The sequence below is a fragment of the Filicampus tigris genome, chromosome 4 (genome assembly GCF_054856515.1).
Source record: "Filicampus tigris isolate MCC_2025a chromosome 4, RoL_Ftig_1.0, whole genome shotgun sequence".
Classification (NCBI taxonomy): domain Eukaryota; kingdom Metazoa; phylum Chordata; class Actinopteri; order Syngnathiformes; family Syngnathidae; genus Filicampus; species Filicampus tigris.
Genome location: NC_141220.1, coordinates 5985888 through 6011174, shown reverse-complemented (window position 1 = coordinate 6011174; position 25287 = coordinate 5985888). Strand labels below are relative to the sequence as shown.

Sequence of the window (25287 nt, the reverse complement as noted above, 5' to 3'; positions counted from 1 at the left end):
CAATTTGTCTGCAATTAGTGGCCAACTATCTGTGGTGAGATGGCTCATGCTAACATGGGGCCATATGTTACTCTCTCACTGGGAACATTAAGTTAACAAGAGGCTAATTAGAATGTTTACATTTGACTTAATGTGTTTTAATTGATGTTTGTTAATAGTAACGAGCTAGGCTGAGCTAATTGCTCCCTCTAAATCCTTGTTAATAGGTGTTTTTTTTTTTTACTCCTGACCGGCCATGTCCCATGTTGTAATTGCAGCAACAGAAACAGAAAGGCGTTGACCGTAGGTGTGAATGGTTAGTGCGCCAGTGAGACATGCAACCCCCATTTGCCATTAAAGACTGAATGCTAATTAGCTATTAACACTGTTACGACAACAAATCTTGGCATTTGCTGTTTATTAATCTGTGCAATTTGTGTAAAATTAGTGGCAATCTTCAAAAGAAACTGCGACTGATACTTATAAAACATACACACACAAACACACGCAGAACATATCACAAATATATGTTATGAAACAAGAATAATAAAAAAACAAAACTGCTGTCCCGACAATGTTATTTCATTCGCTGAAAAAACACTGACCAGAAGAACGGATGTGATATTCACTCCTTGCCTTGTCAGCTGTAAATCAACAATAAATGTGGATCAGGTAAACTACTTGAGATGTAAAAAATAAAAAAACTATTCAAAAGCAGGAACATTGAACTTACCTTACTTAATTTACTATCACTGAGAACACTATTGAGTTAATAATATGTCATTTGCCAAATATTTTTTTTGAAGTGAAAACACTAAATTGAAAACATTGAAGCCTGCATTACCAACATGTTATGTTGGTTTAGTTGTCGGTGCGTCGTCGCTTGGACAGGTTGAACCTTTCTGATTTTAAGAACTGTTCAATTTTCGATATCTGGGCTCTTAATGATGACTGTTGCTCTTCCTGAGAGCCCAGAGTTTCCAGCTCAGCATCGGATCTTGGCGTTACAGCGGGCATAGGCGTTCTACTTCACATAGAGAGAGGAAACAAAACAAGCCGTGACAGAAATGACTTTCAGCGCTAGCTGATTAACTTTCAAGCCATGTTGTTAATGAAAGCAAAGTCCGTCAGATTACAATTGGCAGTAGCAGTATATGGGTTTTGCGATTATCATCTCTGTTCACACCACTAATCTAACTACTAAACTATTTTTAAAAAACATGCAGTATTGTAAAATAAGTAGAAAATAATACACATAATCGATGATAGATATATATTAAGCCTGTCAATAGATTAAAAAAAAATCGAGAGATTAATTAATTATGATCTGTCATTAATTGATCTAATTAATCTATTTTTTAATTAAATGAAAAAAATACATACAATAACAGTTACAATTATTGCTAACTATATTAAAACTCTTTTTATACTGAAATACAGTAACTTTAAAGTCTTCATGAAATTATTTACACTTTTTAGGCATTGAAATCTTTGAATGCTCAACACCTTACTGTAATGAATTGGGTTATCTGTGTTGTGGTCGGATTTGTGTTTTGCTGACTTGGGATGTTTCCAAGGTTCATGAATGCATCGTATGGCTAGTGAGAGGAGCAGCGGAGAACGAAGGAGAGCTGTTGTACTTTGTTTTTGGCTAAAAAGACTGCTTGCTTCCTCGTCTGTCTCGTATGTCGATTTAAGTGTTGTTATGTTAGACGTGCTACCTGCTGCATAGCAGCCGATCTCACGTAGCAATGTCGGCACAGAACTTTGGGATTTACACGTACCTTTCCCCATTGGCGATTTTAACAGGACAGACAGAATGTTCACAAACAGGAGACCGCAGTGTACGGGGGGACCTTCGAGCTCTGGCTTGTTTGCGTATGAAATAATAATGACATTTATCATGCATTTATGATTTATCACGGCTTCTGGGGTACTGGCTTCTCTTTTGTTCCGTCACTCTCCTCTCGCGCATGCAACAGTCAATAGCGCCCGTGCATATAATAGAAACTGATCAGAATCGGTACGCAAGGTGGACAGAACCGAACATGCCATACCAAAACGTACACCCACGTATACAGTTACACGTATACAGTTACACCCCTAATATATATATATATATATATATATATATATATATATATATATATATATATACACACACACACACACAGTGGGTTTGGGTTTGAGAAGTAAATGAGCCAGCTAATGATCTAGAAGCATCTCACTCTCTCTCTCTCTCTCTCTCTCTCTCTCTCTCTCTCTCTCTCTCTCTCTCTCTCTCTATCTCTGAAGTCCAAATACGGTCAAATTATTTTTTTATCATAAGTCGATTCTAATGGTCCGTCCTTACTTCGTCTCTAAGTTTTATGCAATACTTGCCAATTTAAAGCATTGAAAATAGAAAATACTCAAATAAAGCACGATTTCACGAGGTGTGTGCAACACAATGACGGGTACTCCGTCTGCTGAATGCAGCCGTTTTTTTTTAATGGTTTGCTGGATTACGTTGGCTTGTTTAATATGGATCGATGAGATGCTTAATTGCGTATGTTTTTTAAAAAGCCATCTGTGTGATGTGTTTTTTGCCAATTTCTCATGGTACAACGCAGCTATCAATATGAAGCGTTCAATGTGTGTACACATTTGTTTTAATCAGGTGCGTTTTGTAGTTCGGAAATTATAGTATACACATACATACAAACAGTATATAACTGCTGTCATTTGCCACAAAAACATGTTGATTTGAATGGAAACTTTTTGTCATAAATTGCTCTCCAAGATGGGAAAAAGAGTTCTCTTCTGCTATTGGATGTCTAGTTGCTTATTGTGTCAATGTATTGTACATGAATAGACATACCCAGAAGGAGTTGACCATGTGTTTGAAGAGTTAGAGACTGGACAAGAAGGTGCAGACAATGGAACTCTGCTTTCCTACATACACAGACACACACACACACAGAGACACACACAAAAGAAAGAGAATTTGTAAATTCCCATGTGGTATAAAACAGTAGTCCCTGAAAAAAAGACAACTCATTTAGGCCTCTTGAGGAACTCTAAATGATGGACAAAGACTGGGCAGGCAATAACCATTGTAACAATATCCAGCTCGAAGAGAAACTCCAGGTCCAGACTGAGATCATGTGAAGTTCCCACTATTCTGAGTCAACACAGAATGAAGAATTTAGCCAGCTACATTTTTTCAAACACTACAAGACCAATTTTTTCCTCACACTTCAAGTGTGTTGCACTATATCTTCCTCAACAGCCTGCATCTGGATCTTATAAACCAGTTTGCAATGATGGTAACAAAAAATTAACTGGGAGTGTGTGAAACAGAGAAAAAAAAAGAATAAGAAAATACAGACGGAGCATATGAGTATAAAAATTGACGACTGACTCACAGATGATGAAGTAATAGTGGAAGAAAAGCGAAGATGGAATGACATGCATAATTGCAAAATGTTTGACGTCGCCATTATTTCTATTGTCTGCTAGGTTGTCCACAGGATGTATCAGGACTGACACATCAGTCAAACATCTGATTCAATGTTCAATCCAATTGTTCCACTAAATATTTCACATCTTCCGTTGCATGTAATGCTTTGGCCAGATGTAGGCTATTTTTGTTATCTGCAGTTCTTCTGACCACAAAAGTTGAAAATGTACTGTTCGTTCTCATTACTTATCACCATTTTAATAGGAGATGTGACAGGTACAGGTTCCTGTTTGTCTATTGTACATTGATGTCTTTCTTCTTTTTCCACTTAATGTTCAATAGTTCATGAACTCTCAACATAATGATTTCAAGAGGTGGGGAATCCGTTAGTACCGACGGAATGTGCGTCACCGACGGACCTCCGTTTTGCTGGCCAACTGACGATTGATGAAAACTTTGAAAAACCGACGGACTAAAGCGCCGTCTGTCACCCGCATCGTCACTATCCCTGTTGGTAGGCAGTCCGTCAGTACTGACGGAAAGGTCAGGTCCGTCAGTCCGTCACTGATGGACTCACATTTCGCAGACGATTGACGGAAACATGCACCACGTCTCACGTGTTTTTGTTTGTGAGGATTACGGACTACACCGGGTTTGCTCCAAGCACAGCTGAGGGGCGGCTCCTCATCCTTTGACAAAAAAAAAGTTTGAAGCTGCTAAATCCAGGCATGCTCCTTTTTCAGTTTGTCCGGGCCAGTAAAAAAAATGGCTGTTGAATACCTTTTGGTCCCACAGACCGCAATGACATTCTCCCAGATTATTTTATATTTCACCAATCACCACTCCATGTGTGTGTTTTTTTTTTTTTTGCTTTATTTGATGGTGCATCTGCTTGTGCTACGCCTGTATGTGATGTAGTAAGCAGTGGTGGGTATTCCGTCAGCACTGACAGACCCCTGGAAGCGTGGTTAAAATAATGACTGAGTGACAGACTGATGATGACAGACTGACGGGACCGCAGCTGGTAAATGACGAATGACGGACGGGTGAAATTTACTGACGCACCCACCACTGCTGTTACCCTTATAAACAGTCATTTACTGATGGTCCTAAAATAGTAGTGACAAACTGTCATTTAACCAGAGATAGGCACTTTACCCTATTTTGCCAGTTGCGGTTGCAGTTTTTGTAGTTGCAGTTCATAAAATGTGCAAAAGTTGAAAATGTGTGTTTAGCTGTCAGAAGTTTAGATGCTTGTTCGGTCTACCATCATCTCTTTACTATTTACTGTTTTGTGGGCGGTGCACATTGCCGGCTTTGGGAAGATGTTATGAAAAAGGCATGGCAGCCACACGGGGAGAGGCAGAGTTTTGGTGAAGAGGGAGTCTTACTTCCGGGTTAGATAAAGAGCAACAAAAATAACTCATCTTTCATAAGAAATTTGATCGACATTGCTCTAAAGGTAATATATCATCATTTACAGTATATGCCTATAGTTAATTGTGGAAAACTTATGATACATTTTTTTTTTTACTGGCTGGGAGTATCTTGTGAGTGTATTGAATTGTTTACAAATGTTTAAGTGTCAACCAAGATAGCATTTAGATGCCAACACAACCACCGTCGGTCATCAGAGTGTGTGGCGATGTGTAAACTTTATTTGATAGAGGAGTGCTCCTCCTCTTATACGCTTGAAGCAAAAAGAAGTCACTACCTCACGCATACAAACACGGTGATCACGCACGAGACAAGCGGCACCTCGTGATATTTCACATTTGGTGTGAATGTATGGCGGTCTGGCGAATTTCACACGCAAGATAGGCTGGGTTGTGTTTCTGTCAGTCGTCAGTGAAGTGGGTGTCCTGTGGTGTAATCCATGGTATTACATGTGTTGGACCTCTAGAGGGCAGACTATACCTGTGAGTACATTGTTACTGCAGTGAACGCACATGAAAAAGAACAAAAAAGGACTCTACAGTGTTGTTGCAGGCAGTTAATAAATGCGGCTCCGTGGCAACTCAGAAGAGAACCGTGGTCTTTCTTTTTAAAAGAACCCAACACAACACTTGTCCCTGATAAGGATGATGATTACAGGGACATACGAAAAAACCACTTCCGTCCTTGCTTAGCCCGTCCTTTTTAAAAAAACTTCTTGTCCTCTGTCCGCAAAACGGCCATCTGTCTGGGACAGACCTTTTGCCATCCCTGCATTTAATGATGACGGAAGCGCATTTAAAATAAAATGACAGAGTGATAGACTGGCGACTGACGGACTGGGTAGGCTTTAAACAATGATGGACAGGCAGCCCGGCCGCTCGCTAATGATGAAGGACAGACTAGAAAAATTTCATGACGCGTCCAACTTTGATGATTTTTCAAAATGTAAATAAAGTTTCAACGAATGTATTTGCAGCTTCACATTTTATTACATACAATTAAGAATGTTTATCTTTAGTAAGCTTCAAATTACCTGTACCATAAATCATTGTCACAGGACTACTTCACAATAACATTATAGATTAAAGATAGATAGACTACTACATTTGTAGACTGTTAAGAATGTAAAAATATTACTAAAAAAATGGTTGTATAGTTGCAAAAAGCCTTTGAGGTCAAGACAGTCTGACACTGGAATGGATTATTTCTACTTCTATAAATTCCTATGAGAATAATACTTTCAACCACACAGCTAATCATCATGATAGAAAATGCTTTTTTTTTAATTTTAGAGGTAAATTGTGAGCAGAGGTGGGTAATCCAGGTCAAGAAAGTAAACACCCTGCCACAGTTTAGTTTTAGCCAGAGGTGCTTCTATTCAACCGGCAGATAAACAAGCTCAGTTGATTAGAAGCACCTGTGGCTAAAGCCAAACTGTGGCAGGGTGTTTTACTTTCTGGACCTGGATTACCCACCTCTGTTTGTGAGCCAATATAGTGATACTTATTAGACAGAAAAAAATATCAGTATGGTAATGTCATCTGAAGCAGCTCCCATTTCATATTTAAATCATACTGTGGCAATTTACTGTTTTTCTTCATGTAATTCAAACCAATGATGTGGAATTATATTTTTAATTTATAATTCAAAACAATGATGTGGGATTATATTTTGGACATGTTTGAGTAAGGTGCAACGTGATAGGTAGGTGCTCAATATCATTTCGGAGTTAGAAGTTGTCGCCTTATTGAGACAACCGAATAAATAACTGCTTCAGAATCAAGCTTCTGTAACTCACATCTGTTGCTACTGTTTCTCTGAAACTCTCTCCACAAACGTTCCACGCTCCCATCTTATGTTTCCTCCCAAATCCTGCGGCTGTAGAGACGCTGGAGGCCGTCAACAGGTCGGACGCTCTGATAATCACCAATGGTTCTGAGAAGAATGAAGTGAGATGCAGCAAGATCATAACAGTGGCATGTGCTCTGACAGACAGACGTACACAACACATCTCTTAATCACATAACAACATAATGCTTTTCACATTAGTCACCTTTACTGTGCTGTCTTTTAATAAACATGCAGGCAGGCTCTGTGAGCAGCCCGCAAGAAGCACTTGCATTTTGTTCAGAGACAGGGGAGTTCTGAAAACACAGAGATGAATTCTTAAATGAAACCAAAATCAAACCAGTATCTCACCTACAAAAATATATTTAAAGGGGAAGTCAACGCAAACATATTGTTTCAAGAATATGTTCAATGCAAGCCCACTAGTTGAAACAGGGTATTCTGATAAATATTGCGTTTGTGGAATAAGTGTTAATCCACTTGCTTTTAGCCATCTCTAGGGGCGGCCATTTGTCTTCTGTCGCCTGAAAATGACATCACAACTGCTCACAACGACCAATCACGGCTCAGATTCAGAAAACAGGTCAGCCGTGATTGGTCGTTGTGAAGTTGTGATATCATTTTCAGTCAACAGAAGACAAAATGGCCGCCCCCGGTGATGGCTAAAAATGAGTGCATTTTGCTGCTTAACTTATATTCCACAAACGCAAAATGAATCAGAATGCCGTGTTCCAACTAGTGAGCCTGCTCGGAACATATTCTTGAAAAAAATATGTTTGGGTTGACTTCAGCTTTAATGCCTAATCGTTATCTAGTCAATTATACTATTGTTGATTTCTGCCTTCGAGTATGGTGGTCACAGGTAAAGTTGACACAAGAATGAAAAACAGCTGACTAAAATAATTCATCATTTTACTGTATTTAACGGTCACATTACATTTTTTTAAAACAATTATTTTATTTCCCCCTAAAATTTAATCAATAAGTCCCCTCCATGAGCTGTCATCTTGCATGTCACATTGATCCTGATAAAGTTACCTGGGGGTTTTTGCCTCTGGCAGGGTCATCCAGAGCAAATTTCACTCCCTTCCTCCTCCCTCAGCTGTTTATCTGATATCAACTCCTGGTTCACCCATAACGCCATAAGCTTAACGGTGATAAAACTGAAATTCTTCTTTTTGGTACAAAATGTATATTCTCGAAAGTTGGCAGTGTTCCCATGTCCGTTGGCCATTCCCTAGTTTCCCCTTGCCCTCAGGTCAAGAGTCTGGGTGTCATCCTAGCACTCAACACTCTATATTTCCAAAAACATAGGCATTCTGTCCCAGGGGCAGAATGGTCCATCCATCCGTTCTGGACGGACGCCCATTTTTGAGACGGAGGGCGACAAGTTTTAAAAAAGGGATGGACTAATAAGCAAGGGCGGAGGTGGATTTTAGTTCATCCCACTAATTGTCCCTCATGCGTGGGATGTCGTTGCGAGGCGGCCATAGTTCATCACAACCTACTCGGCGAACGTCTCCGAACGCTACAAACGGACCACTAGTTACCCAAACTACCCATACTTACTTGCATTGGGAATGCCCCAGCGGGAAAGCTGTGCAATGCACACGTTCGGTCTGCACGAAGGGGAGAAGAAAAGGAAGAAGGAGATGAAGAAAAAGTAGGAGAAGAAGGAGTGCTGGTGTTTGACCGCGGGAAATTTGAAACCTGTGTGCCCTCGACACTTCTTTCGCGCACATCAGAGAGTGAAGGGGCTTTTCTTAGTAGTAGACGACGACTGGCAAAACAAAACAAAAAGGTTTCGGCATCGCAATCAAATGGCCGATGTAACCTGGGCGATGAAAGCAGTAAGTCCATTCAATCGTGGTGGGTTGATCATGTGATCACATGGTCATCGTGTGACGTCATGTTGCCACGCGGCCGGTCATTGCGTAATTAACGTGGAAGTAACTCCACTTCGGTAGTAGGAGTGGGAGGGAGTCACCACGTCAAGCTACAGGTATGAAGTAACATTTTTGCTGCAACCTTTTCCTGCTAACGCGATCCACATTTAAGCCACATTCTTGCGTGAATTTGTAGGAGCCCTCTACCGCGGCCGGCGAATATGTTGTGCGTGACGTGCTACGTGTCGACGGGTGAGTGAATTGTTTGTTCAATAACGAGCCAGCTGGATTCACTCAATGTTATTAGTGAGATTGAACTACCGGTTGAAATTTTGCCTGTTCTCCAAAATGTTCCATGAATGCAATAAGAATATAAACAGTGAATTGCCCTTGTATTGTTACTCGGGTATAGTTTGAGGAGACTTAAAAGATTTATTCTGCTTATTGAAATACTTAATAAATTTGTGATATATTATATACATTCGTGGATCGTGTGTTGGGCTGACCTGTTTTCTGAAGCTGAGCTGTGATTGGTCATTACCTGAGCCCTGAGTAGTTGTGATGTCATTTTCAGTCGACAGAAGGAACAAAATGACAGTCCCCGAGATGGCTAAAAAGGGATGAATTTTGCTGCTTAACTCATATTCCACAAACGCAATATTAATCAGAATGCAGTGTTTCAACTAGTGGGCCTGCTGGGAACATATTCTTGAAAAAAATATGTTTGGGTTGATTTTTCCCCCTTTAATGATGTCACACTCAGAAACACGACCGGGGGGCAATCTTCAATTGCACGTCACACACATTGACAACTACATCATCTGCAAGAGGAGATATTTAAGTTCACCTGCTAATGTCATGCATGGACCCCAGCAATCTGTTTCCGCAATGTCAATCTTGGCGAACTCGGGCATACTGCGCCTCCGACCACCCTGATTTTGATACAACTGAGGGATGCAACTAGAATTGGCCGGGAAAAAACTATTTCCATCCCACAGCGGCGCACAAAGGGACAAATGCCCCATTATGTCCAATTCTACCTGCACTTTAATTGCACTCGGCACAAAAATAGGGCCCATGGTACCAATGGCATTTGTAGTTAGTCGAACAGCAGATATGTGCATACCCCAAAAAACGTGTCCATGTTTTTGTCATACCGGAACTACAAGTACTTCTTGCTTCCATGTCTAAGAATCATGGGAAATGTAGTCCTAGTAGCGTAATGCTGCAAGAGGAGCATTTCCAATCTTACAATGTGGGACCCAGAGGTAATTGACACAGCCAGCTTCCAATAGCTGACAGGACCAAGCAAAACAGGCTGGATAACGGTGAGTAGACTAACTTGTTTACAGTAGTTGAACTGTCAACCAAAATAGCATTCAGCATTAGCCAAAGAAATAACACAACCACCGATCAACAGATTGACTAAAGATGTAATAACTTTTTTCGTCTGTCGGAGTATCTCGTCCCTTCTTGCTCGAAGCAACCCCCGTGTAGTTGCACGGCGAACAAAAGCAAGTGAGGCACTACCCCATATTTTGTGTCCGGTCACAACCTAGCATAATAGTGCTAACTTGATCATATAAACATAGCGTACAATTAGAATAAACTATTTAACATACAATGCTTCCCAAATATAATTCGCTTTATAACCCTTGCGCCTATGCATAAAAATGTATTAAAATAGACCTGTTCATTGATGTTGCGAAATATGGTCCCAAAAATATGCTAAAGTAATATTCCCCTTTATTTAAGAAACATGACTTTATTAAGTTCCATAAATTAATTTATTTTTTTTAGATATTACAGGAAGAGTACCTGAACATTTGGCTGCAGGTTGGAGTCAGAGGTAGTCATGGATTTAACTGTCTGTTTCATCTCACCACCCCAGTCAAACGATGGCCTGTAAGTCTTGGGCACAGACAATTCTTTCACATCAGCAAGGGTTTCTTTTACAACAAGCTCCTTTTGGCATTTTGATGTGTCAACCTCAGGTGAGTCAACATTACCGCTTTGAGGCTGATCAGAACCTAACAGGACACTTTCAGAGTTCTTTGAATCCTCTGCAATGTCTGGGTTGGAAATGGAAATATTCAAATCCCCATCACAAATGACAGGTTCCGCCTGAGATGTCATCCCACAGGCCTCCTTGTATGCATCACTTTCCAAAACATCCATTAGTCCATCTGTAGGCTCAGATGTACCCATATTATGACATCCAACCTTGGTGTCAACAGTGGTTTCCTTGACCTTCTCATTTGGATCTGCAGTACTCATTTCATCACTTGGAGTCACTTTGGCGGTAATATTAATAGGTTCTGTCACTGCCTGATCTTTCACTGAGTGAGCTGACTGGCTCAAAAGGTCAGAAAAGTTAGTTTGAACATTAGCTGTCAATTCGTTCAATGTCGTCACTTCTGTGGTTTTCTCAGCCACTGGATAAGTCGAGCTTGGTGAGGACTTGACTGTCTCTGAATTAGTTTGGACTTCAACTTTACACAAGTGTTGAGCCTCTTGCACAATTAAAATAGCTCTATTACTGAGACTTTGGTCTGGAGGGCAACTGAAGTTATGAAGTATCTGCCCTTCTCTCATGGTAACAGGACTGTGGTCTGCAACTTTCTCTGTGTCCTTTTGATAGCAGTCCACTGCACATACGGTGCCTATTTTCTCACTGAAGTCCATGAAATCAGTGTCCGGTGGGGTGTTGCTTTTTATATCACAAGTCAACTGGGCCTCCTGCTCTATTTCAGTTTTTCTTTCCTCCTTCTCTCCATCCCTGAACACTGCTGTTGTTTCTGCTTTGGACTTGTGTGCACCTATTTTGTTGTATTCTTGACTGTTTCCACTATCTGCTGTTTGAGAAATAAGAATCTCTTCCTGCTCTCCAGGATATCTCTCTTCCAGGACATCTTCAGCGCTCATCAGCTGACTTTCATTTCTGTGCCCTCCATCACTATCGTTCATCGCCTCTTTCACTTTGTCCATCCCACTACAATCTGCTCCACTTGGGCTTGTGCTCCCATGATCACTGTTTCTGTCGTAGATTAGTAGGTGATTGCTTGATATGGTGTCTGAGTTTGATATGTTTATTCCATCTACTAAGCTTTCACTGATGGCCAACTCATTTGCAGACCGATGAGAAGTAGTACAAGTCAGATCTGACACTTCATTGGAGAGCTTTTCATTTGTGTTAGAGCTGCGTGTGTGTTTACTCGAAATGGTATCATCACTGTCCATTGTTTGTGAGAGTACCAGGAGCCTTTTGGGCGAACTAATTATAAAGGGCTCCTCGAATTGAACTTGTAGCTGAGTTTCAGACTTCCCATAGAGTTTTGGTGTTCCTTGTCCTAGAAGAACAAAGTACAAAAAACAATTCTTCAAGTTGTATTGATAACTGCACGGATTAAAATATGGCCTGTATGAAAAAAAAGAAAAAAAAAAAGACTAAAAGTTTCTGTATTTTATCTGTTTATTTCTTGCATGTCCCGATCCTACCTAAAATGCTATACAGTACTAAATTCTCGAAAAAGAGCAAATAATAAAGCGTACTCATCTCCCTGTTTATATTGTGTTGGCTGACCTCCCATTTCACCATCCAGTTTAGTCTTAGCACTTGTATCTTCCAGACAGTCCAGGATTTTGCTCTGAGAAATGGCTGTGTTCTGAAGGCTGCCAAAGACAGGCAGTGTGAAGCTGGATTTGGGTTCATCAGGAGGTCTCCCTCTGGTTCCCTCTGTTAGACTGCGGAAAATCTGAGTAGAAAGACAAACGTGTTTGAGTGCAATGAAAAAAAAAACCAACATGCACAAGTTTATAATCCAACAATGATTCTTGATCAACCTTGTTAACAGCGCCGGTTGTGCACTTGGATGCTGTTATTTAGTTTCAAAGTGTGAATATTTCATGCCAACAAAATGAATGTTTTCCCGACTGTTTTATGCATAACACAGGTCAAAAGGAGTCTCTGGCATGGTTTAAATTTGAAATCTATGTGGATTGTCCTTTGCACGCAAAAGCCTTTGAAAGGAAGGAAAAGGCCTGTAAAATGAGTGGATATGTAAGTGGCATCATTGGGATGTAGCTTCGTCCACTCCATAGTTACTTAAATGCCCACTCAACTCAGGAAAAACAGCTGACAGTGACAACGCACCTGCTAAAACTGAAAGCTTAAACTTTGCATCAGCTGCCAACCTCAGAGGATTTGAGGAATACATTTCTTCAATTTATTTTGGGAGAAACACATCAGAATTTCGGAACCAGAATTGTGCTGTGTTCAAGCACATTTTGTGGAGGATGTAGTGATGCCATCCTCTATCATCACCCCTCAGGAACATTCGGGATATCTTGTCAGGACATTTTGATTATGTCAGGTACATTTATTTACGTATTCGCCAAAAAACAACAAACATGCGAGACAAGACTCAGAACAACATTAATATACAGTATTCATTATATTTTCTTTCTTTGAGTAATTTCGGGTGACAAATTATTGACAGATTTTTTTTTCATATTTCATTTATTCAAAACAATGTCTTACATTGCACTATATTGTTAAATATACAATCATGTGGAGACAGTTTTATTTGCAGATAATCAGCAAGGTCTGTCGAAGCTGGATAACTATCCTGATCATCACCGTTACACAAATATCGATCCCACACATCAAAATAACATAAAAACTATATGGTTATCTGGCACGATGGCCTTTATAAAAATCATACTACGTATCATGTCGCAATATTCTCGCACAGGAAGGAGTCACAGGTGCCTCTCGCACACGACGAAGCTATGGAGCGAGAGGGCTCGCCTATGATTGTGAGCATGCATCTTAGACGAACATATTAATTTTATTGTTAGAAGCGACAGCAGAAAAGTAGAAAGTGCAAAATAAAGTTCATATTGCCTAAATCAATCCCAAATTTATTTGAGTAATTTCTCCCAATTAAGAGAACTGTTAAGAGTGGAGCTTATCGATACCACAGTTGTTAAAATTTCAGCCCCAGAGCCATCTTAGAACCGGGGCTCGGTACTCATACTTAGTTGTAACAGTCTTGTAAACATGATTATTTTCCATATGGTAGTTGCCATTTTCAGACTAATTTATGAAATAAAATTCTACACTTCTTCATATTTGTGTAGGAAACCTGTCAGTGTGTAGCTGCTTTTAATTGATATTTTACTTTAATGCATTGACAAAAAAATGCATTCAGTTCAGTCTCTCTGTTGGGTGTCAAAAGTAACATTCAAGATACTGGTAAATCTCATGCATACCTTCAAATCCTGTGTTTTCTGGGCCTGCACTTTGACCTGTGAAGACAGTTCACTGTATTTCTGTTGAAGGTCATCATGCACCTCTTTCAGTGCTTGAAATAACGCAGAATAACGCCAGGGGAGTCTGGAGGGGCCTGAAGACCATCTCAGGCCACGGACAACCCAAGACCCGGACTGGGGGGGACCTGCAGTGGGCAAATGAGCTAAATCTCTTTTTCAATAGGTTCGATCAGATGCCTGCCTCCACTCCGTCTCTCCTGCTGCAGTCTCCACCTACACCACCTACTCCTCCTGCTGGGCGTGTCACCCCCTCCCCTCTTTTCTCCACAGTCTCCAGCTCCCAGCTACACCAGATAGCCACCACTCCTTCCTGTCCAGCCTTGGCCTTCACAACATCTCAGGTGAGGAACCAGCTGAAGAAGATGAAGGCGAGGAAGGCAGCGGGTCCAGATGGCATCAGCCCCAAGCTCCTCAAATCCTGCGCAGACCAGCTGTGTGGAATTGTCCAGCACATGTTCAACCTGAGCCTGAAGCTGGGCAGGGTCCCTCAGCTATGGAAAACATCCTGCCTGGTCCCGGTGCCAAAGACCCCCCACCCGAAGGAGCTCAACAGCTTCAGACCGGTGGCGCTGACGTCTCACCTGATGAAGACCCTGGAGAGACTGGTCCTTGTCCACCTGCGCCCCCTGGTGAGCTCCTCAATGGACCCACTCCAGTTCGCATACCAGCCTGGCATCAGTGTGGATGATGCCATCATCTACCTCCTCCACACTTCACTCTCCCACCTGGAGAAGGCGGGGAGCACTGTGAGGATCATGTTCTTTGATTTCTCCAGTGCTTTCAACACCATCCAGCCCACCCTACTGGGAGACAAGCTGGAGCGGGCGGGGGTGGCGCACCACCTCACCACATGGATCCAGGACTACCTCACAAACCGGCCACAGTATGTGAGGACACAGGACTGTGTGTCTGACGTGCTCCTCTGCAGCACGGGGGCCCCACAGGGAACTGTCTTGGCTCCCTTCCTGTTCACCCTCTACACCTCGGACTTCAACTACAACACCCCTACCTGTCACCTGCAGAAGTTCTCTGACGACTCTGCGATTGTCGGCCTCATCACAGGCGGAGATGATCGGGAGTACAGAGAACTTACTCAGGGTTTTGTGGACTGGTGCCAGCAGAACCGCCTCCTGATCAATGCGGGGAAATCCAAAGAAATGGTGGTGGATTTCGGTAGGCGCCAGCACTCTTCACCTGCACCAGTGAACATCCGGGGAACAGATGTTGAGAGAGTCTCAACTTACAAGTACCTGGGTGTTCATCTGAACAATAAACTGGACTGGTGCGACAACACAGACGCCCTCTATAGGAAGAGTCAGAGCAGACTCTTCCTCCTCAGGAGACTGAGGTCTTTTGGGGTTCAGGGGACACTCCTCAGGAACTTTTATGACTCGGTGGTTGCATCGGTCATCTTCCAGGGAGTGGTCACCTGGGCAGGCGGCGTCTCGGCCCGGGACAAGAAGCGGCTGGACAAACTGGTCAAGAGGGCCGGCTCTGTCCTGGGCTGCTCCCTGGACTCTGTGGACTCGGTGGGGGACAGGAGGATGTTGGCCAAGCTGTCATCAATGCTGGGCAACCCGGACCACCCCCTCCAGGGCACCCTAACAGCACTCCACAGCACCTTCAGTGACAGACTGTTACACCCTCGCTGTGCAAAGGAGAGATTCCGCCGTTCCTTCTTGCCTGCTGCTGTCAGACTCTTTAACAAGAACATTGTGTAGTCTCTACAAACTGGCGGTCATTAGTGCAATTGTGCAGTCCTGCACCTGAGCTCGTATCGTGCAATACCCAATATTCCCCACTACTGTAATACCGTGCAATACTCAACATTCCCCACTACTGTTAGTCTAGTTTTATTTTTATCCAATGCTGTTCCTTACATTTCACTACAGCACTGCAGCACTGTCACTTAGAGTATTTTTTCCTCTGTACTATGTACAGGCCGAAATGAGTGTTCCTCATATTTTTTATGTAGATGTAGGTTGGTGTGTATACACATGTGTATATACACATGTTACTGCGTATATCTACATAGGTTTGATTCTAAATGTTTGCCGTCAATGTTATACATTAATGGCCACATTATGCCGCCGCCCCTGTGTGACCTATATCTTTGCTACTGTAACAATGAAAATTTCCCCACTGTGGGATCAATAAAGGCATTCTTATTCTTATTCTTATTCTTAAAAATGTTGCTGCTCACTCTAAATGTGAAAGAGAATTTTTTTTTACCAAACTATTATCACCAATATGTTTTCCTTTTAAACTACATAAAATGGATCTCTTTGACCTTCTCTCACAATAAAATTATCTCTTTCCACTTTGTCCAAAACGGTCTATAATGTAGCTCACCATCAATTGAACAACTTTCTCTTCGTTTGCCTTGCTTTTCTCTTGCATCTCTTCATGTTCCTGCTTGAGGGCCTGTAGCAAAATTACTCACCCAAAGCATTTTCCATACAATACAAAATATTTGTGAGTTTATATAACGGTAGCAGAGGGTCTGCAACTGAAAACTAAAAGGACATTTTTCTTCTACAAATTAATTTGTGGCATTTAAATGATGATTTTAATAAAATTAATTAATTAGTAAAATTCATTTATTTCTAAAACCCATGCAAGCATAGGTTGAACATGCTATTGTAACACCACAGAGTTGAAATTCAAACACACAATCTTCTTGCTGGGCGGTAGCTGAGAAATTCATATTTTTATGTATGAAAAGTGCTATATAAATAAAATGTGATTGATTGATTGATTGATATTAGAATTAGCCATTCATCAATATAAATGAATGGCTTTCATCTCAAGTCATAACTGAGAAAATTACTCAACCCGCAATGTAAGAGTAGCTTATGTAATGTAAGCAATTTAAAAGTAACGGGGACCAGAATGTCTGTGGTCACGTAGTAAATACTGCACCACAAGTTCTGACCTTGTACTGCTCCTCTTGTGTCTGCAGCTGCAGCTCTAGTCTGTTCACAGCTTGTGTCTGATTCAAAAGGAGTTGTTGAGTGTGCTGCACGGACATCATCACCTCCTTAACAGTCACACATACAAAATCAACACACAACACATCTAGAAAAGCATTACAGCAGATATATACCAGAAATGTTTTTGCTCATCAAAATTGTTAAAAACAAACAGACCAAATGTTGTTATGTAATGGAAATCATGAAGGTTTGACACAAATTTCAGACTGCACAGCAGGGTGTGCAAACTTTTTGCAAAGAGGGCAAGATTCGGTGAGGTGAAAATGTGACTTTCCTCTAAAATCTTGACTTTTCCCTACCTAATTCTGTATATATTTCATTACCACGGTGCAATTTTATGGTATTAAAAAATATAAAAATGGTTACGAGCCATTACTGCTTTAACTACGGTGTCCCAGTCAATTTGACGTACGTTGCGCTGGGATGGCGCTGCCAGGTTTCTATGGCCACCAGCGGGTGCATTGAGAAATGCTGCTGGTCACTATGATCGATAAAAAAATGAATACAAAATCTTATAGAGTAGAGGAGGCGTTACATCTGCTTCAAAATACTGACGAGTCTGAAGATGAACTGCTCGGCTAACACACAGGAGGAGGAGGAGGAGGAGGAGCCTTGTCCTGTGTTGTAAAATAGGTTGGAGATGTGATAGTCATGACGTTGGGGCTAGTGAATGCCAGACAGTCGAAATAAATAAAATAATGAGCTCATGTGGTGCTTGTTGACATAATTCCCCGATGGGAAAAAAGAGCTCAGGGGTGCAATCGGGACGAAGTTGTTTTGTGTGGAGGACTAAGGATTTAAGGCCTAGATAGACCAAAACGACGTTGGCCAACAGTGACAGACGCTTACCCCCTGTGGCGTGGGGCCGGCTGTTGGCACGTCACGCTGGAGGAATACACCGCAAACGACAGACAGCGACCATTAAAGTACTTTTCTGCGCATGCATAAGATGTAATACCCTTCCATACCATCGGCGACGGTAGTCACTATTTCTCATTGTTAGAAAGATCCAACCGGAAGGCTGTTGGCCTGGGGCGGGTTATAAAAACGTAAACAATGCATTCAGCTCTATTCTTCGCTCACGATGAACTCCCACGCGAAGTAAACCATCACGTTCTTGACACGGTATTGCAAAATACTTAAATTGTCATCCCTCGCTCTTGTACTTGTAAGGAGATTAAGGCAGCAAAGGCGTTCTCACTGTTTATCCTAATTTGTCACATTCCGTTGGTGCTCCAAGCACTGGTTTGCTAGCTAACAGCCAATCAGAGTGATCAAATGTCCCGACTGGCGACGCCGATTCAACATGCCCCCCAGATGCTTACTGACGAGTTACGACACTACGACGGTGGTCACTACACCAATCAGATGGCGCATTCGACGCTTTTCACGACCTCCGACGTCGGCTTGGTGTATCTAGGCCTTTACTTCCTCTTCTTCGAAGTGAAGTGCAGTTAAGTCTTTTGCGACACGCATCTCGCGCATCTTTTTTCGGCACTAAATTAATATATTTCATAACTGCTGACCCCCACGCAGTGCAAGAGTTGCATGGGACAATGGCGCTCCACCAATTGTTTCTCATTCATTTTATGACATAATTTACATTAAATTATACTCACAACAGAATTTTAATAAACAAAATACCTTATTAGATACTCGTGCAGTGAGTAATAATCATTTTAGTCGATGACGTCATTGCTCGAGTGCTCCAGAAGGCAATACGTCAAATTGACGGATCTCGTACTTCTTGCAGTGACAAAATCCTGGTCCTCCTAGTGTGAAATTGTCGGCCCTCGCTATCAACTTTCCCTTTTTTATTCATTGTCGCCATTTTAGAAACTGTCTGGAAAGAGTCATATATAGTTATGGAGTTGGACAGAGTGCTGCTGGCCTCGTGTGTAAATGCGAAATTGCATTTCGAGTGTATTTTATATGCATCAACGTCAACGGGGCTACGGGCCAGACGTTATTAATTCCATGACAGAGGGTGCAGGCCGGATAAAATTTGACCGCAGGCCGCATTTCAGCCCGGGCCGGTCTTGGACATGCCTGCTGTACAGTAAGTGTTGTAATTTATTAGTAAACTAATAAGTAATTTGTCGAATCACTCACTTGTTTCTCTGAACACACAGCTGCATACTCTTCACGTAGTCTCTTGTTCATTTCCATTTCCTAAACATATGAACATTAGTTAAGAACCAGTTGAAGACCTTGCCTCTTTCCATTTACTTTGTGTCACACACAATGAATGACAAACGTGTGTGAATGCAGTTCCAATTCAATTAGCATATAAGAGTCAGTTACCATGCTCAGCTTGTAACTCAGCTGGTTTAGATTCTGCTCTTTTTGTATCATTATGCCGTTGGTGTCATGTCGGACTAATGACAACTTGGTCTTGATCAGTTTGGTGTTGACCTCCTCCAATTCCTGAAAACATGATTGGTTCAATTTAACTGGCCCCAAATTATGAAAATGAGGATTTTGCTATGGCTCAGATGCCACCCACCAGATGCAAAGATCGTCCATTGTTCACTTTTTGCCTCATAAAAAAAAAAAAAATCCAATACCTTCATTAGTGTCTGAATGGTTGCTTCATGTTTTTCATTTGCAGTGGTTAGTTTCTTATGTCTTTTCATGGCTTCATCAACTGTCAGAAAGGGGGAAAACACACACATACACGTATAAACACACTTCGTGTCAGCAGGCCAGACTTCTGATATCTGCACTGGATGTGTTGTCCTGACTCACAAAGTTTTATAGACATGCTCGCTTTCAAACAAGATGGTGTACTCTGGGATCTCATCTCTGCACTATTTTTTTGCCCGCATTCCTTTAAGGTCTAACAAGCCACCTACTTCAAAAGACATCATTGGAGAAGGTGAGGATCTTTTTTTACTGTTTAAATTGAATTATGATTCAGTAAAAAGCCGGCAAATTATTTCCAGGATCTTGTTAATCTCACAAGTAAGGCATTTACATGGCCAACATAACTGGTTGTAAAATGAGTATAAAGCTCTGCCCCAACATTCAGTAGCCAGCATTGTTGTTCCATTTGTACATCATCATGTCGTTGATGCAATTTTAACCCATTAAGTACGGGATCGCATAACCGCGTTTCTACCACTTGAGCTGGGAGCGCTCGGCCTCTTAGCCAATTTAATGCATCAGAATATACACGTGACGGTATCGCGAGACCGCGGAGGATGTCCCGGAATTTTTTCGAGCCATAATGACGGAGGCTGTCGATCACGGGAGCTCTGAAATAAGTAACGGCAGTGATAGAGACAATGCACTTGTGGACTTTGAACCAGTCGAACGTGATATAAGGTTAAGATGTGTTTGTAGACAATGACGATATCGACGTCTTTGTAACAGAATAGGGGATGGTAATTACCACTCGATTTTTTTTTAATTATTAAAAATAGCTTCTTTTGCACTGACACTATATTTTTACATCTTCGATTGAAACAGTAAATAATAATAAACTCGGGCCTGTGTGAAAGCCACACGTCTAAGCTCTCAAATTCTTTTGGAATTATGTTCTGCTACAGGGGCTGAGATATCAATTATTTTGTAGGTGTTGAAATTCTGGGAGCACCTCAGGTTTAAGACGGTAATTCAATAGTCGCCCTTGATGGTGAGCCAGGCGCTTTAGGCCTTAATGGGTTAAAGTTCAATTTCACCACAATTTAACTGTTTTGGAGAAACCCAAACAAACTGCAAAGCTACATTTCCATTTATGAATAGGCTTCAGTTACCATTCAGCTCCAGTTGCTCATGGGCCTTCTTGAGTGTGGCACACTGCCTGGATAGAACGGCAAAGCGTTTCTCAACCTCCCCCATTTGGATCAGGTGACTGTCTTTTGACCGAATCTGCAAAGCTTGCTTCTGCTCCTGTCGAAACAATACAGCAGATAAATTAATGATGATAAATTAATCACATAAAACAAACAAGCAAAGCAGTGAAAATGCTAACAAATCCAGCAAGGGCCCTTTTATGTCAATACCACAACTTGAAAATAACATCTTCTAGGGCGTTCAACCAGCCTTGGGCCTGTGGAATCGTTGTTGCTGTCCCTTCTGAATCAAGCTGCCATAAAGGCGTGAGATGCTTACTTATCATACTCTTGATAGCAAGAAACAAAACAAGAGGTAGAAAGTGCAAATCTACTCTGAGATTCAATGCTTCAATCCAAACAGTTGAGGCTCATGGTTTAACACTTGCAGTGTTATTATGGGATGAAGGCATCAGCAAAGTCCATGCCTCACAGAGCTTTAGCGGCTCTTCAAACTGCCATTACAGTTTGATTGTCTGTATCACTCGTTCTTCAATAATTCACTCCCTTCGCTCTCATTTCACTCCCTTCTATCCTAATACACCACCCTTCCTTAAACTCCCTGACCGTGCCACTGGCACAGGAAGAAGGTTCAACCAAGCGAGGTCCTGTTATAAAATATTTTAATATTGTCAGGGCAGTTCAAGTGTCACACTCTCCCTATCCGTTAGTGGTGATGAGCTCCTCCATCTAAAAGCTGGTCCTCCTATTCCCCCAGTCATTTAATTTTTCTCACTCCCACCTATCTTCTGTCAACGATTGGAACAAGTTAAAAACCTCCTTACCAACTCATTGGATTTCTTTTCAAAGTTGTACTTCAGCAGCTGAAAGACAGGAATAAACTCACACCAAAATCAACAGCAGGATAGTATTAAATCCTAATAATGATTATATTAAAACATATATTGTATATGCCTCAGAAATTATATTTGTATAGGAGGAAGAGCTGCTGGGTATTAAAATGGCTAGGGAAAAAAATGCATACCGGTATTTCTCCTGGACAGATGAATTGTAAATATTATTATTATTATTATTATTATTATTGCAAAATCATGAAGAAAAAAAGGGCCATTTTTTTTTCTAAATATATTTGCTTTTTCATTCCTTAGATCCAAAGAGCTTGTTAATGAAACTCTATATTAATTTTAACTAACTTTATTGGAATGAAACTTCAAATATAAAACTCTACAATTTTATTTTGGATTAATTGCACAGCTGTTCCAGCTGAGTAAACCTGTAATTTAGCATATTGTCAAGATACTAGTGACTGAAGTGCTGTAATCACAACAACAGTGCATGTAAAAGTGAAAAAAGGGAACCACTAGACCCAAGAATTAAGACAGCTGGGCCTCAACTTAGCCAAACACAGCAGTTAATGTCTCCTGGATAGAATATCAAAAAAAAAAAAAAAAAAAAAAAAAAGCCTCAATTGTCTCCACACAAGACGGCTGGTCGTTAAAGTGCAGCGGTCCGTGGGGATGGCTGTTTGTCACCTCTGTGGCGTCGAGCCCGAGGACAAACACTTTGGAAGCCAAATTGGCTCGGACCTTCTGCCCTTGACTTAGCAGAGGACTTCTGTTTTATAACAGATCTGCTGTAAATCATTATTTTTTTTAAAGCATGAATGACAAAAATGAAGTAATAAATGTGATAGTGCGAACAGGATAGAATGGACAGAGAGCACAAGTTCAGTACCTGGAGCGACTTCAGCTCTTCTTTCAAGTGGCTAATCTCCTTCTCTTTTAACTCTGAAATGACCTGGTATTTCCCCTGCAATGTTATATTATTCGTCTGAGTGTCAAAAAAGTCATAAAACCCAAAGCTCAGTGCAGAAGAATGCATTCCAATGGCCAAGAGTGTGCAAGTGAGATGAGAAAATTTACTACTAAAACAGTAATTGAAGGAAATTCACTGGGACTGGGATGTTCATACCTTCTCCTCCTCTGTGTTTCTTATTTTGGCCTGTAACTTGAGAAAAATATCAAGATATAAGATGTCTGGTGGTCATAGATCAAATTAACTTTTTCTTTTTTTTATAGAAAATCCGAACTATTTCCTCCCTTGTGGGCAGCCTTAGCTCATTGTGTGATGCCATGGATTAGGGACATGTTTGAGAACTAATAGAGACATTTGGCACATTTGGACTACTTGTGTACATCATGTTTAAAGCACAAAACATAAGTGGAAGTTTAATTTCCCAGCAAGGGGATAATTAAAGGTTGTTCTTATAATGTGACTTTGTACTTCAAGAGGTGAAGCGATGCATGGAGGAGAAGCAGCTTTACTGTATATTACATTGGCTGTCCCAACTCTTAACAAGCGACGATGTGACGGTCGCCAATCGAACTGTTGAAATGTAAATCGACGGCTAAACTGAGATGTTCACTTTCACACCGTTTCATTTATCCAAGACCTACGCAGTTCTCTGCTTTAGTGTGAATGCTGCACTTGTCTAAGAAACCTTGAACACTGGAATGATGGGAAAACGCGGGTCTACTTGATACTTCGGGTACAAGCTGAATCCAATTATATCTTGAATTATTGCAAACGTGCTACGCCGACCAAGCAAACAATGTGAAATGTACTCTTCCTCCTTAAGATCTTGTTGTCAAACTTTTTCTGGTTTTCTGTTCATTAAACAAGTGAATCGCATCCTCACCTGGCGGTGGTATGTCATCATTGTACATTCCAACAACGACAGTATCAATGACAGTTTTCAATGTCAAAGTAGAACATTTGAAACTGAGAAGTGATAACAAGATGTACCTGCTTTTTAACATTGATGAGAGACTCCGCGTGCTGTTTTGTCACCGTTTCGATTTGGTGTTGTAATGAGTCCTGCCATGATCGGGGGAAATACCTCAAGTGATGAAAACAGTCATTTGTAATGACATAAACCCTGAATACTGACAGAACTACTGTCACCCAGCCATACCTTCTCCCACTCCATTTCCTGTTTCTCCAGCACCACTTTACCGATCTGATTCTCAAACCGAGCTTCTGCCTCCTAAGCCATGGAGAGATTTATGAAAAGAAGCAGAAAGTCAACAAACAAACCAAACAAAATTGCATACAATGAAAAAAAATTACAATAAATTGCAGTCCCAAAAACGAAATTTACAAAACAATGCAGTCACACTCAACATATGAAGAATGAAAACACTGGATGTACAGTACGCAAATACATCAAATACGGGCAAATACTTTCTGTAAAAGGATCAAATGTTTCACTTATTTATTCTTTAGTTTCATTATGAGCACACCATTGAGAGCGATTCACATTAAAGGGGAGGAGATATTTGTCATAAACTGTCCTTCTCCTCCTTCTAAGCCCCCAGAAACCAGGTAAAAGTCAATTTCTCTCGGTGGCCATGAAACTATTTATGTGCACGTGGGAGCTGCTTAACTCTGTAAGTTTATTTTATAAGATCCCATTAAAGTATGGTACCAGCTCAGTGCTGCAAAAGGAGGGCACAAGATAAAGCGATTATTTTCCCTTTGAGAAATAATCATTATGCGTGTAAGTGTTGTGAAAAATACGCTGAAGCTTTACTGAATGTGTTCGTCCACCCTAATCCAAAGAGAACATACAACAAATTTATTAAGAGCTGATTAGAAAACAACAATGATAATAATCTCCATATTATTTGGAATAAAATATGTTGGGCTTTCTTCTCACTTGTTTTTTTGCAGATTTCAATAAAAGACTTTGAGCCGCCTTGTCTCTCGATTTGAAGATACAATTCTTTATTGGTGATGAACTGAAGCTTATTTTCTCCTCCACATGCTTTTTTAATTGCCACATTGTGTTTTTATTTTGATCAAATTCAAATTAAACCATAATACCGGTAGATATTTAATATATGCATTCTTGCTGTATGCTTTTTTTCATGTAAAGCTTTAATTTACAAGGAAACTTGTATTTATCTTGCCCAATCCATTGACACTTGAGTACAAGCACCATGATGACATGGTACCGAGTCTTTAACCTCCACAGCCTGAGGAGGATCGGATGGATTTTTCCAGTTAACGTGACAATAACAATAAAACGGAAAAAACATTTAACATCACATTTTTGCACCTCCAACCTTTACACATGCTGACAATGTGCTGTCAGTTTAAATGTATTTGCTTGAGGGTGGGATGAGGATTCCCCCCCCCACAACAAAATAACAAAACAACTTTTTACTTACTAGTCAAGGGCCAAATAGTATGTCTGACCGTCACATCCAGAATACCAAAAAAGAGAGTTAGATCTCTTTCAGGTCAAGATAAACACAACATTAATGCATTCTTTACAGTATCTTTTACAGAAGGTTGTGCAATCAAAAGTGTTAAATCCACCAAGTGGGTTATCCCTTTTAATGTAAAATTAGGTAAGTAAAAAATGATTAACTTTGATTGGAAAAAAAACTACTTTTGGAATAATCCATCAATCGGTTTTCTACATCGCTTATCTTATCCTCAATAGGGTCATGGGCAAACTGGAACTGAGTTAGTGCAATACGCGCAGTGCAGAGCTGGGCATTCCG

At 40.9% G+C, this 25287-nt stretch overlaps 1 protein-coding gene across 10 annotated transcripts in view; it reads right to left on the bottom strand.

Moving 5' to 3' along the window:
• Window positions 1-785: 785 nt before the first annotated feature.
• The window catches only part of ccdc73 (coiled-coil domain containing 73), a 31044-nt gene continuing 6542 nt past the window's right edge, over window positions 786-25287 (bottom strand). For 5 of the 10 annotated variants that reach the window (XM_086028152.1, XM_086028151.1, XM_086028146.1 and 2 more), the window contains 19 exons: window positions 23691-23762; window positions 23522-23593; window positions 22688-22723; window positions 22451-22525; window positions 21541-21579; window positions 20678-20813; window positions 19487-19566; window positions 19224-19346; window positions 19032-19091; window positions 16862-16966; window positions 16279-16350; window positions 16116-16130; window positions 13867-13965; window positions 12176-12347; window positions 10411-11942; window positions 6912-7002; window positions 6657-6793; window positions 2840-2913; window positions 786-1006 (listed from right to left, as the gene is read on the bottom strand). In XM_086028152.1, the coding sequence (XP_085884278.1) occupies window positions 841-1006; window positions 2840-2913; window positions 6657-6793; window positions 6912-7002; window positions 10411-11942; window positions 12176-12347; window positions 13867-13965; window positions 16116-16130; window positions 16279-16350; window positions 16862-16966; window positions 19032-19091; window positions 19224-19346; window positions 19487-19566; window positions 20678-20813; window positions 21541-21579; window positions 22451-22525; window positions 22688-22723; window positions 23522-23593; window positions 23691-23762 (3156 nt within the window). In that variant the 3' untranslated portion in view covers window positions 786-840. The remainder of the gene's footprint in view (window positions 1007-2839; window positions 2914-6656; window positions 6794-6911; window positions 7003-10410; window positions 11943-12175; window positions 12348-13866; window positions 13966-16115; window positions 16131-16278; window positions 16351-16861; window positions 16967-19031; window positions 19092-19223; window positions 19347-19486; window positions 19567-20677; window positions 20814-21540; window positions 21580-22450; window positions 22526-22687; window positions 22724-23521; window positions 23594-23690; window positions 23763-25287) is intronic. The other 5 variants (XM_086028149.1, XM_086028148.1, XM_086028150.1 and 2 more) reach the window with 5 other exon arrangements.